The following is a 12,695-nucleotide window of genomic DNA, read 5'->3' on the forward strand; positions in this document are numbered from 1 at the left end:
GAGGGGGCAGGGATCAATGGAGAGAGAGAAGTGTACCTTAGGGTATTGAGTTTTGATGGAGAAGGGGTTCATGGTAGTTCCGAGGGCCTTCTTCTTCTTCAGAGTGACGACCGGAGGAGTCAGGGGTGACGGCCTCTGAAAGAGGGGGAAGATGGAGACACTCAGACACACTGATAGCGTATTCACCCTCAGTGAGTCCATGTCTTCGTGAAAAAGAATCAAATAACAAGCTGAAATCTAAGCATCTACCAAATGATCTAGCTGAACTTGGTTTAAGAAAGGGGAATTACAGGAGCTGGACTAAACCATACACAGCAAGCTGACAAAAAAAAAACTATTAAGGCTGTAGCGTTGTTGAACCACTTGCAGAGTAAACTTCATGTGCGAGTGAGCTGACATGCACTATTTTTCCCCCGCTATGAGAAGGTGTGGAGGTTGACAGGACAGGAGAGACTGACATCAGAGTGCAGGTCCTGTAGAATGTCCCCTAGTAGGTCATCTTTGGATAGGTCCACATCTTTCTGTAAGAGACACAAAACACACAACCCTGGTTCAATTGCAAAATAGAAACAAATGGACTAGAACACTAACTATTGAGTGTTTTGGATTGCATGTATAGGGTCAAAGAGGGTGAGAAACACACACCCATGATTAGCGAAGCGACTTTTGATAAACAGGTGCACAAACACTCACCTCAGCAGGTTTCTTGACGTTGCTGTTCATGAAGAGGTTTTTGATGCTGTTGGGTTTGGCCACCGCTGCCTTCTTAATGTTATTCTTAGAGTCTGCTCCCTTAGCGCCTGCTTTACCTACACACAAACAAACAACAATTAGGCTGGAGACACACACAGGCTTGTTTTCACACAGACACACAAACGCACACATGGTTCCTACCTTTGGCGCCTTTCTCTAACACATCATCTGCCAAATCCTCATCAAAGATTTCTCTCCCATCCTCCACATACCCTGTGCCATCTGAGAGAGAGAGAGAGAGAGAACTTGCTATAACTTGGGACTGAGAAGACAGAAAGGTTCTGAAGGCATTTCAGACCAACTCACCATCATCAATGATCCAGTCATCATCCTGCCTTTCTCTCACCATCCGAGAGTACTGTTCCTCATCCACCTCCTCATACACACTGGTCAAATCCTCCACCTACACACAGCACACACAGATTCCACACACATGTTAAAACAAGGCTTGGCTATAACACCCACACGATAACGTACACTCTACAACTTGTTCACTTAACACACAGATTAAAAGGGGAGGACACAAACACACCTCTGTCAGATCAGGACTTGGACAACACCCACCTCATATTTGACTTTCTCTCCCTTCTTGGCTCTCTTGAGCTGCTCCAGAGCTGACTTCCTCCCTGTCTTCTCCTTCTTCTCCCTCCTGGAGCGACCCACTGCCAGGCCGCAGTCATTCTCTGGAGAGAGAAAACAGGAAGAGAGTGAGGGGTGAGAGAGATATGGAGTGGGGGGAGAGATTGAGATGGAGGGAGCATAAAAGATGGGGGAAGAAAGGGGCAGAGAGAAAGCAGAAAGAGTTAAAGACGAGAGTTCAAAACACAGTTCTCCTACAGGCATTTCAGGCAAGCGACTGCCAACTTTTAAAGAGATTCTCCGGGTACTGTTGTATATATTTTTTGACAGTAGAAAGTAGCACTCAGGAGTGGTCGCTGAAAATAGTGTATTACTTCACATATTTGCAGATAAAGTAAGGACACCACATCATAGCGCTCTCTCTGCTGTTTCCACTGAGCTGTTGAGAGCCGCTCTGCAACCTCATTGGATTACGCTGGGTAGGCCTCTTGCTGGAAGAAAAACGCGAGGAGCTGAAGCTCATTGGCTATAACTCTTAATTGCTGGGGACTGGCTGACCTGGGTGGGGAATTAAGGGAAAATGGCGTCCAGCACAGCTCCAAGAAAAGTTCCTCTCAAACTAGGGATTTTGTGGCTAATTGAGGTAAAACATTAGTTCTGCGCATATATTATACATGTATGAACTACAGAGACACGTGTAGCTCAATGCGGGAGTTTAACAAAAATACTTTGTCGCCAAAGTACCAGCGGAGTATGTCTTAAAGTATAAAATGTCAACATCACAGTAGCTAAATGGCCAGTTAACTGTGGGTAATTATGCAATTTATGAACATTCGGTGTTAATTTAATGGCACGTAGCTAGCTAAATGTATTCATTCTATTAACGTGAGTTGCTTGCTTTGTTGTTAGCCCGCGATAGTTAGCTGACAGCTTGTTGGCTAAATCGTGTCGGGTATTCACGCTAGCTTGTTTGCAGTAATATTCCGGTCAGACTCACCGCCGTCCGGGTTGTCCACGTCCTTCTCTGGCTTAGAAACCGGAGACATTGCTAGTTATTTCAAATGTATTGATAACCTTCAGCTCTTTTTTGGTAGCTAGCTTCACAGTTCAACACAACAGAAGATTTCGCGCCAAAGCTCCTTTCCGGTGAAAGTCATATGCAGGAAATGACGCTAAAAGAAAGCAACCAATCAGAATATCGCCGGAGTTTCGATTCTTGGCAAGGAAATGTGGTTCAGTGTCCGCTTGATGGCGATGTTGTTTCATAGTCCATGTAGCCTACAGTAATGTTTGCAATGTCTTCATCACGTTATTAGTCTGGGCTGGGGTCGGGACTATAAGCAGTGGTGGGAAAAGGACTCAATTGTCATACTTAAAAGTGAAAGTGAAGATACCTTAATAGAAAATCACTCAAGTAAAAGTGAACGTCAACCAGTAAAATACTACTTGAGTAAAAGTCTAAAGTATTTGGTTTTAAATATACACAAGTGTCAAAAGTAAACGGATTTGCTCAAATATACTTAAGTATCAAAAGTAGAAAACATTTCAAATTCCTTAGATGGCACACATTTATAAAATAGATAGCCAGGGGCACTCTCCAACATAATTTACAAACAAAGCATTTGTGTTTAGTGAGTCCGCCAGTTCAGAGGCAGTAGGGATGACTGGGGATGTTCTCTTGATAAGTGCGTGAATTGGACCATTGTTCTGTCAAAATGTAATGAGTACTTTTGGGTGTCGTGAAAAATGTATGGAGTATAAAGTACATAATTTCCTTTAGAATGTAGTGAAGTAAAAGTTGGCAAAAATATAAATAGCAATGTAAGGTACAGATACCCCCAAAAATGACTTAAGTAAACATACTTTAAGGTACTACTTAAGTACTTTACACCAATGAATGTTGTTCATGGTGAGTTTGTTTATTGTTTGCTTCATCAAGAACACTCGTGCTCTTGGTCTCTCTCAATTCAATTCAAAGGGCTTTATTGGCATGGAAACATGTTTACATTGGCAAAGCAAGTAAAATAGATAAACAAAATGGAATTAAACAATAAATGAACAGTAAACATTACAATCACAAAAGTTCCAAAGGAATAGAGACATTACAGATGTCATACTTTGGCTATATACTGTGATGTAACGATATGCAAATAGTTAAAGTACAAAAGATAAAATAAATAAACATAAATATGGGTTGTATTTACAATGGTGTTTGTTCTTCACTGCTTGCCCTTTTCTTGTGGCAACAGGTCACAAATATTGCTGCTGTGATTGGACACTGGTATTTCACCCAATAGATATGGGAGTAAAGGTTGACCGATTAATCGGAATGGCTGATTAATTAGGGCCAATTTCAAGTTTTCATAATAATCGGTAATCTGCATTTTTGGACACCGATCATGGCCGATTACATTGCACTCCACGAGGAGACTGTGTGGCAGGCTGACTACCTGTTAAGCGAGTGCAGCAAGGAGCCACGGTAAGGTGCTAGCTAGCATTAAACATATCTTATAAAAAACAATCAATCTTAACATAATCACTAGTTAACTACACATGATGATATTGATGATATTACTAGGTTAACTAGCATGTCCTGCGTTGCATATAATCGATGCGGTAACTGTTCATTTATCATTGAATCACAGCCTACTTCGCCAAACGGCCGATTTAACAAGCACATTTTAACGGCATTCTTCTGTCAAAGGAGAGTCGGACCAAAATGCAGCGTGGTGGTTACTCATGTTCTTTAATGAAGAATTGCGATACATGAAATAACTAAATAAATACAAAACAACAAACGGAATGCGAAACCTTATTACAGCCTATCTGGTGAACACTACACAGAGACAGGAACAATCACCCACGAAATACACAGTGAAACCCCGGCTACCTAAATATGGTTCCCAATCAGAGACAACGAGAATCACCTGACTCTGATTGAGAACCTCCTCAGGCAGCCAAACCTATGCTACACCCCTACTCAGCCGCAATCCCAATGCCTACAAAAAAACCAATACGACAACACAATAAACCCATGTCACACCCTGGCCTGAACAAATAATTAAAGAAAACACAAAATACTAAGACCAAGGCGTGACACACATTTGCAAAAGAAAAAGCGCTGTCGTTGCACCAATGTGTACCTAACCATAAACAACGCCTTTTAAAAAATAAATACACAAGTATATATTTTTAAACCTGCACATTTAGTTAATATTGCCTGCTAACATGCATTTATTTTAACTAGGGAAATTGTGTCACTTCTCTTGCGTTCTGTGGCCCCATCCGATGATACCCCCGGACAGGGCCAAACAGGAAGGATATAACGCCACCCACTTTGCCAAAGCACAGCCCCCACACCACTAGAGGGATATCTGCAACCTCCAACTTACCATCCTGAGACAAGGCCGAGTATAGCCCACAAAGATCTCCGCCACGGCACAACCCAAGGGGGGGCGCCAACCCAGACAGGAAGATGACATCAGTGACTCAACCCACTCAAGTGACACACCCCTTCCAGGGACGACATGAAAGAGCACCAGTAAGCCAGTGACTCAGCCCCTGTAATAGGGTTAGAGGCAGAGAATCCCAGTGGAAAGAGGGGAACCGGCCAGGCACAGACAGCAAGGGTGGTAAGTTGCTCCAGAGCCTTTCCGTTCACCTTCACACTCCTGGGACAGACTACACTCAATCATATGACCCGCTGAAGAGATGAGTCTTCAGTAAAGACTTACAGGTTGAGACCGAGTTTGCGTCTCTTACATGGGTAGGCAGACCATTCCATAAAAATGGAGCTCTATAGGAGAAAGCCCTGCCTCTAGCTGTTTGCTTAGAAATTCTAGGGACAATTAGGAGGCCTGCGTCTTGTGACCGTAGCGTACGTGTAGGTATGTACGGCAGGACCAAATCAGAGAGATGGGTAGGAGCAAGCCCATGTAATGCTTTGTAGGTTAGCAGTAAAACCTTGAAATCAGCCCTTGCCTTGACAGGAAACCAGTGTAGGGAGGCTAGCACTGGAGTAATATGATCAAATATTTTGGTTCTAGTCAGGATTCTAGCAGCCATATTTAGCACTAACTGAAGTTTATTTAGTGCTTTATCCGGGTAGCCGGAAAGTAGAGCATTGCAGTAGTCTAACCTAGAAGTAACAAAAGCATGAATTAATTTTTCTTCCTAACAAAGACAGCCAACTTCTCCAAACGGGGGATGATTTAACAAAAGCGCATTTGTGAAAAAAGCACAAACGTTGCACGACTGTACCTAACCATAAACATCAATGCCTTTCTTAAAATCAATACACATAAGTATATTTTTTTTAACCTGCATATTTAGTTAAAATAATTGAATGTTTGCAGGCAATATTAACTAGGGAAATTGTGCCGCTTCTCTTGCGTTCATTGCACGCAGAGTCAGGGTATATGCAACAGTTTGGGCCGCCTGGCTCGTTGCTAACTAATTTGCCAGAATTTTACGTAATTACAACATAACATTGAAGTTTGTGCAATGTAACAGCAATATTTAGACTTATGGATGCCACCCGTTTAATAAAATAGAGAACAGTTCCGTATTTCACTGAAAGGATAAACATTTTGTTTCCGAAATGATAGTTTCCGGATTTGACCATATTAATGACCTACGGCTCGTATTTCTGCGTGTTATTATATTATAATTAAGTCTATGATTTGATAGAGCAGTCTGACTGAGAGGTGGTAGGCAGCATTCATTCAAACAGCACTTTCCTGCATTTGCCAGCAGCTCTTCGCTGTGCTTCAAGCATTGCTCTGTTTATGACTTCAAGCCTATCAACTCCCGAGATTCGGCTGGCAATACTGAAGTACCTATTAGAACATCCAATAGTCAAAGGTATATGAAATACAAATGGTATAGAGAGAAATAGTCCTATAACTACAAACTAAAACTTCTTACCTGGGAATATTGAAGACTCATGTTAAAAGGAACCACCAGTTTTCATATGTTCTCATGTTCTGAGCAAGGAACTTAACCGTTAGCTTTTTTACATGGCACATATTGCACTTCTACTTTCCTCTCCAACACTTTGTTTTTGCATTATTTAAACCAAATTGAACATGTTTCATTATTTATTTGAGACTAAATAGATTTTATTGACGTATTATATTAATCTAAAATAAGTGTTCATTCAGTATGGTTGTAATTGTCATTATTACAAATATAAATATATAAATTGGCCGATTAATCGTTATCAGCTTTTTTTTTGGGTCCTCCAATAATCGGTCGATCTCTATATGGGAGTTGATCAAAATGTGATTTATTTTTGAGTTCTTTGTGGGTCTGTGTAATCTGAGGGAATTATGTCTCCAATATGGTCATACATTTGGCAGGTTACTCATTCTCACACTGTCCAACCTCCGTTCATGACCACTAGTCCCACCTCTGCGAGCTACTGACACATTTCTAAAAGAGAGTCGAGTCCTATCTAAAGGGTTCTGACTGAGCTCGTAGCTGTACTCCCTCTAGGTACAACCTATCTAAAGGGTTCTGACTGAGCTCGTAGCTGTACTCCCTCTAGGTACAACCTATCTAAAGGGTTCTGACTGAGCTCGTAGCTGTACTCCCTCTAGGTACAACCTATCTAAAGGGTTCTGACTGAGCTCGTAGCTGTACTCCCTCTAGGTACAACCTATCTAAAGATCATTTGACTGCGGAAAGTATCCCCTTTTTATCGCAGTGAAGCTTGTTTCCAGGGTGACCTTGGCTGGACTCTTGGGCACGCAACGCACAAAGATTCTCCTGTCCCAAATTGGAGGATGAAAGCGTGCTCGGGCGTGGGGGACACGCAAACGCATAATATTATTGGCACAGTGACACTACAGTGCGTTCAACCACCAGTCCTACAAAAGTGCCAATGTAGCCCATGCAAGACTCTACTGCCCAGCTTTGTTCTTATTTTTGGCTTATTGAAGGAAGTAACACAGACAAAGTTGTATAAGTGTGATAGGGCCACCTAGGCCTATTCTATAGAACGGAGTCCAGGTCCAGTATGACACTTTCTGGCCATCTGAGCTTGAGAAAATAATAGCCTATAGCATACTATCTGCTCCTATAAAATTACATATTTACACTTGTTTTAATGTCTTTTATGCCTGGTCTTCATTCAGCTTTGACTTTAACCATCTTCAGATCCTCTTGTTTTTAATGTCTTTTATGCCTGGTCTTCATTCAGCTTTGACTTTAACCATCTTCAGATCCTCTTGTTTTTAATGTCTTTTATGCCTGGTCTTCATTCAGCTTTGACTTTAACCATCTTCAGATCCTCTTGTTTTTAATGTCTTTTATGCCTGGTCTTCATTCAGCTTTGACTTTAACCATCTTCAGATCCTCTTGTTTTTAATGTCTTTTATGCCTGGTCTTCATTCAGCTTTGACTTTAACCATCTTCAGATCCTCTTGTTTTTAATGTCTTTTATGCCTGGTCTTCATTCAGCTTTGACTTTAACCATCTTCAGATCCTCTTGTTTTTAATGTCTTTTATGCCTGGTCTTCATTCAGCTTTGACTTTAACCATCTTCAGATCCTCTTGTTTTTAATGTCTTTTATGCCTGGTCTTCATTCAGCTTTGACTTTAACCATCTTCAGATCCTCTTGTTTTGTTGGATCCACATTTCTCCACCATGTAACATTTAAGTGACAACCAATTATAAGCCATTATCAATCATCTGCTAACAGAGGTCACATAAGACAAAAACATTTGTTAAACAATGTTAATCTTATCAACAGTGGCCTCCAGTTTTCTTATGTCGAGGGCCTCCCTGGCAACAGGCCAAAAGAGGGAAGTAGAATGGGTAAGTATACCAATATGAACATAGGCTACTGCACATTTGCATACAAACAAACATACTTATTAGCTAGCATGACAAAAACAGAGACTACATTGCCACATTTCAATGGGGCTAGCAAACAGTTAGGCTAAACATAATACAATTTTTGGCTAGCAATAAAAGAAAGTTAAACTTCGATGGTGCCAGCATAGGGGTTATGAAAGACAGGATGACGAAGGGTTGAAGATGATTACCTTCGGTATTGTCAAATACAGTAGCTAGCAAACAACAACCAACTACTTCCTGTTTTGTCTTCTGCACTTGCAAAAAGCCTGTGTAGTAAAGCTGTAGTGTTTTGACTACTTATTTACTACCAACATCAAGTAGTAAAAAGCCCCACCTGATTACTACTGGACACACTGTTTTCCTACTGAACACTACAAAACTCTTACTTGTTTATCTTGAGTAGTGCATAAACTACACATTCAATACACAACCCTACACGTCTCTACATAGTCACTACTGCACAAATAGGTTTTGTGTAGTAATTCAGTAGTACTTTTTCATGACGGACAGATGGTCAGAGAGCCGAGGTGTGGCACATTTTATCTTGCCTATGGCTACTTGAGAGTTAATATTAATATATATATATATTAACACTGCATTACACTTGCCAGAGTTACTCAAATTTAACACTATGGGATAATGAACAATTATTTCTATTCAACACTAGTGTTAATCTAAAGTTAACTCCTTGCATTGAACACAACATTTAACATTCACATTTCTGGTTACTCTGTCAGGTGTATAAATGTAGTGCCACCTGGAATTACAAAATAACAAAGAATCCAAACAGAACGGTTGCATCATGTCCAAAAATGATTTATTCAGTGCCATGCTTCAAACATCAAATTAGATTGTTTTTTTTATATGTGCTGAGATTTCAAAACATAAGGAATTCTGTCATGTCAAGAGACACATAGATTCTGGAATATGATATCCCAATAAGAGCTGTACCTGTTTTCATTTCAACAATAAACAGTGTAAAATACTAATTTTAAAAAAACAAGCACAAAATTGCGTCATCTGGGAAAGTATGCAAAATAGGGTACAGGTTTGGAAGAGATCATCGCCATTATAACACCTATTCACATTTGTAGTCCAGAAGCGCAGAGCATAGCACAATGACATGTTCATAATGTGGTTCTGGCTACGTGAGTGAGCAGTCTATCAATCAGAACATGAGCACTAAGGAGATGATGAATATAAAGAGTCTGCTCGCTCGCATTTCCTTAAGTATTTTTGAGTGGACCGTCTCCCTTTGCTGTTCTGTCAGATTATGCTAATCGAACCTACAGCGTCTGTGTCAGTTTCCTCTTCATTGACTGCAGATTCTGCTGCATTGATCAGCTTCTGAAGTTTAGGTGTGGAGGCAAGGTCCTTGCTTTGCTCGATTATATTTTGCTTGAATGCAGTTGGCCACCGCTCCAAAATCCTGTCTGATGTTGTCTCTCCAAACCACATAAATAAAATGACACAAGGACAGAACAAAACATTGGTTTTATGCAAGCATGCTTTTTGCCAAAAATTCCACGTCTACTCAGATACTTATGGGTTTGACGCAGCAGTATTAAAACAGGAATTATTTAGCCAACAAGGGCAGAATTTTGCCAACAAACTGCCGATATCAACTGGTCCAAATGTATTGTTTTAGTTTACACCGATGGTCCAAGCCAAGGATTAGAAACAATGTCCAACTACAACTACATTCAAATGTTGACTTTGAAGAGCTTGCCAGACTCTTCACATCCATGAACCGTAGAAATTCGGCCAGCAAAATCACAGCTTTTACTTGTCTTCTCCGATGAGGTTTAACGGCGGTTGGCATCCAATAAATGTTGCATTACCGCCACCTACTAGACTGGAGTATAATTCCATTTTACTTTGCTTAAAAATATTTATACCACAACACACCCTGTACCTCTTCTGACATCAAGTCTCGTACACCCAAATACCTCTGCAGCTGCCACCACAACCTCAATTTTCTGTGACTTATGTTCCATCCCTGCAGTACAGTTAATAAACGCTAAAAATCCAATCTTACTGAAGCATATATCACTTGTTGGCCTATCCCTATGCACTAGTAAAGATCTACTACTCACACACTCCTTTCAGGATCCCTTGACCCATTGTCCTCTACTTTCTTCACTGCCTCAGCATATGACAACTTCTGCACTACTCTAAACCTGGAAACCTCAACCTGTCTCTCTCGCACTGGGCATTTCTGATCCCCAGCCCCATGGGCACCCCTCCAATTAACATTATACCCCTACTTTCCCCAATCCTACACATCCCTTTGTCTCATGCCCTTCTGCACACTTCTCCAACATAAGAATCTCCCTCCTACACACTGCTGCCACATGCCCATAAGCTTGACACCTGTAACAACGTAATGTATTCGGCACAAAAGCTCCTAACATAACTTTGTTGGGCAAAGACTCAAAAGAACAGAACAACTTTTAATTTTCAGTACTCATGCCACCCTGTATGCATCGCACCAAATGACGAGCATCACAAACACCAGGAATATTCCCCTTCAGTTGGTCAACTTTCACATTTACCCCAGTAATCATTCCTTTCAATTAAGCCCTTTTCTTGAGATCAAAACAATTCACCTCTCCTGTCCCCATTCATTTAACGCAGAGCTCCTGCTCCCTCTAACCAGCAGAAACACAAACTATTATCACCAGACCACTTCTGGTTACCTTCACTGATTCCACAGCACTCAACTCTGTTTTCACCCACCCTGAAACCACAAATGGATCAGCCAAAAGGCAAAAGTCCACATTTCCCCCAAATTTCACTCCTACCGTCACAGACCCATCTTTATCCTGACCCTCGGTGCAAGCCTCTGGGTCCGAGAACTTCACCACACCTACCACCTCAGATCAATAGAAGGCATCATTAGGAAAATGGCCTCCCTGCACTGTTCATTACTCAGGGTAACCTCTGGACTGAATGGAGTCTCTGTTGTTGGGCCGCCACTGAATGACTGGCTAGTTTCTCAGATGAAGCAGAATTCCCCTGGATGGTTTTGATTTCCCACGACAAGTAACCATCTCCAGTTCCTGGGTCAAAATAATGTTCCTTGAAGAAAAGGAGAACAAGTTCACTCATCTAAACACAATGGAAAAGTCACAGCAACATTTTGCTCACATACATTTCAACACACCTACCCAGACCACAAGTGCAAGTTGTGTAACATGCAATCCAAAATCCAAATGCATTCAAAATGTGACCTATACAAATATAGGATAGGCTATTGATGGTTGCTAGGCAGCGCCTGGTTATTATATGCCTGGGCCTGGTTGCATAAAACATAAGTCAATTTTCCCAGCATTTTTCCCTTAAAGTTACCTTAAATTTAAGTCAGTTGCACAAAACATTTTAAAGTTAAGGGTCCCCATGAGTTCCCTTAAGTGCTTCGTTCAGTATGGATATCAATGTAAACAGCATTTGTGGAGTTGAATGTTGCTTTCCTCTGGTTGCAAAAGGAAAACATCAACCAGTTAGCTAAGTGTATAAATAGCTAGCTACTTAGCTAAACAATGGAAGGTGCGCAATCCATGGCTACAAAGCTAGCGGTCCAGATAGCTACCTACTCTGTAAGTTAATATAATAATAATAATAATATGACGTGCTAGAAAGTAATAGAAACAAGTTGAGAACAAACGTAACTAAAAGAAACGTGGTTTATTATCTTCTGAATCATTTTGTTTATCCTATCTTGAATGTAGAAATTGTAGTTTGATCTACCAAAATAAATGCGATCTCTTTGACACTGTCAGTGAATTAGGTCATCTCCATAGTAACCAGGGACTCTTTCTGCCATACATGCCTTCAAACTACCAACATCCCCGGCTCCCTAACAAAAGAGATGAAATGTGGATCAGAAAAAGTTTCAAATTAAGCCTATTATTTTTTTATGACAGTAAGTTAATTCCACACGTTGCCTTGATGCAAGTTGTTTGGGAAAAATATTATTTCGTATTTTATTATGTTATATTTCATTATAGTCTTAGCCTACTATAAAATACATGTGTGTTGATTTGAACATTAGATAGATAGATGGGTGATGCAAAGAGTATTAGAAGTGGTTTTATATTACATTTACCTACATTCACATATACCTACGTACCTTCCTGTAACAATATTGCAGAGATAAGAAATGTCTTGCAGAGTCAAGATCAGCTCCAGCAAGCTCATTTTGAGAACTAAAAAATTATACAATACCAATTTCAAAAACAACACACCACAACAGGACATTTCCTTAATCCCACCTGGCCTATCAGAGATTAAGATGGAGCTACAAGCAAATTGCTTACACCTATCCAATACCTCCAGATATACACTGGAAGTTGTTTCTAAGGACTTCAGGTTTATTTGGATTTCAGGGATTAGTGTCCAGGCCCAGATCAACAATGCATTTTTGTGGTCTAATGGCCATTACCACAATAACAATAGACTATATGTGCTATTAGGTATAGTAGGTCTGCCTATACTAGGG

At 40.6% G+C, this 12,695-nt stretch overlaps 1 protein-coding gene across 1 annotated transcript in view; it reads right to left on the reverse strand.

Moving 5' to 3' along the window:
- pola1 (polymerase (DNA directed), alpha 1) overlaps positions 1–2,473 on the reverse strand; it is a 95,951-nt gene extending 93,478 nt beyond the window's left edge. Inside the window, exons 1-7 of the mRNA XM_046292597.1 lie at positions 2,330–2,473; positions 1,318–1,436; positions 1,060–1,156; positions 895–975; positions 694–809; positions 459–521; positions 37–135 (exon numbers count right to left, since the gene is read on the reverse strand). Of these exons, the coding sequence (XP_046148553.1) occupies positions 37–135; positions 459–521; positions 694–809; positions 895–975; positions 1,060–1,156; positions 1,318–1,436; positions 2,330–2,378 (624 nt within the window). The 5' untranslated portion in view covers positions 2,379–2,473. The remainder of the gene's footprint in view (positions 1–36; positions 136–458; positions 522–693; positions 810–894; positions 976–1,059; positions 1,157–1,317; positions 1,437–2,329) is intronic.
- Positions 2,474–12,695: the final 10,222 nt, after the last annotated feature.

Source organism: Oncorhynchus gorbuscha, linkage group LG12 (genome assembly GCF_021184085.1).
Source record: "Oncorhynchus gorbuscha isolate QuinsamMale2020 ecotype Even-year linkage group LG12, OgorEven_v1.0, whole genome shotgun sequence".
NCBI lineage: Eukaryota > Metazoa > Chordata > Actinopteri > Salmoniformes > Salmonidae > Oncorhynchus > Oncorhynchus gorbuscha.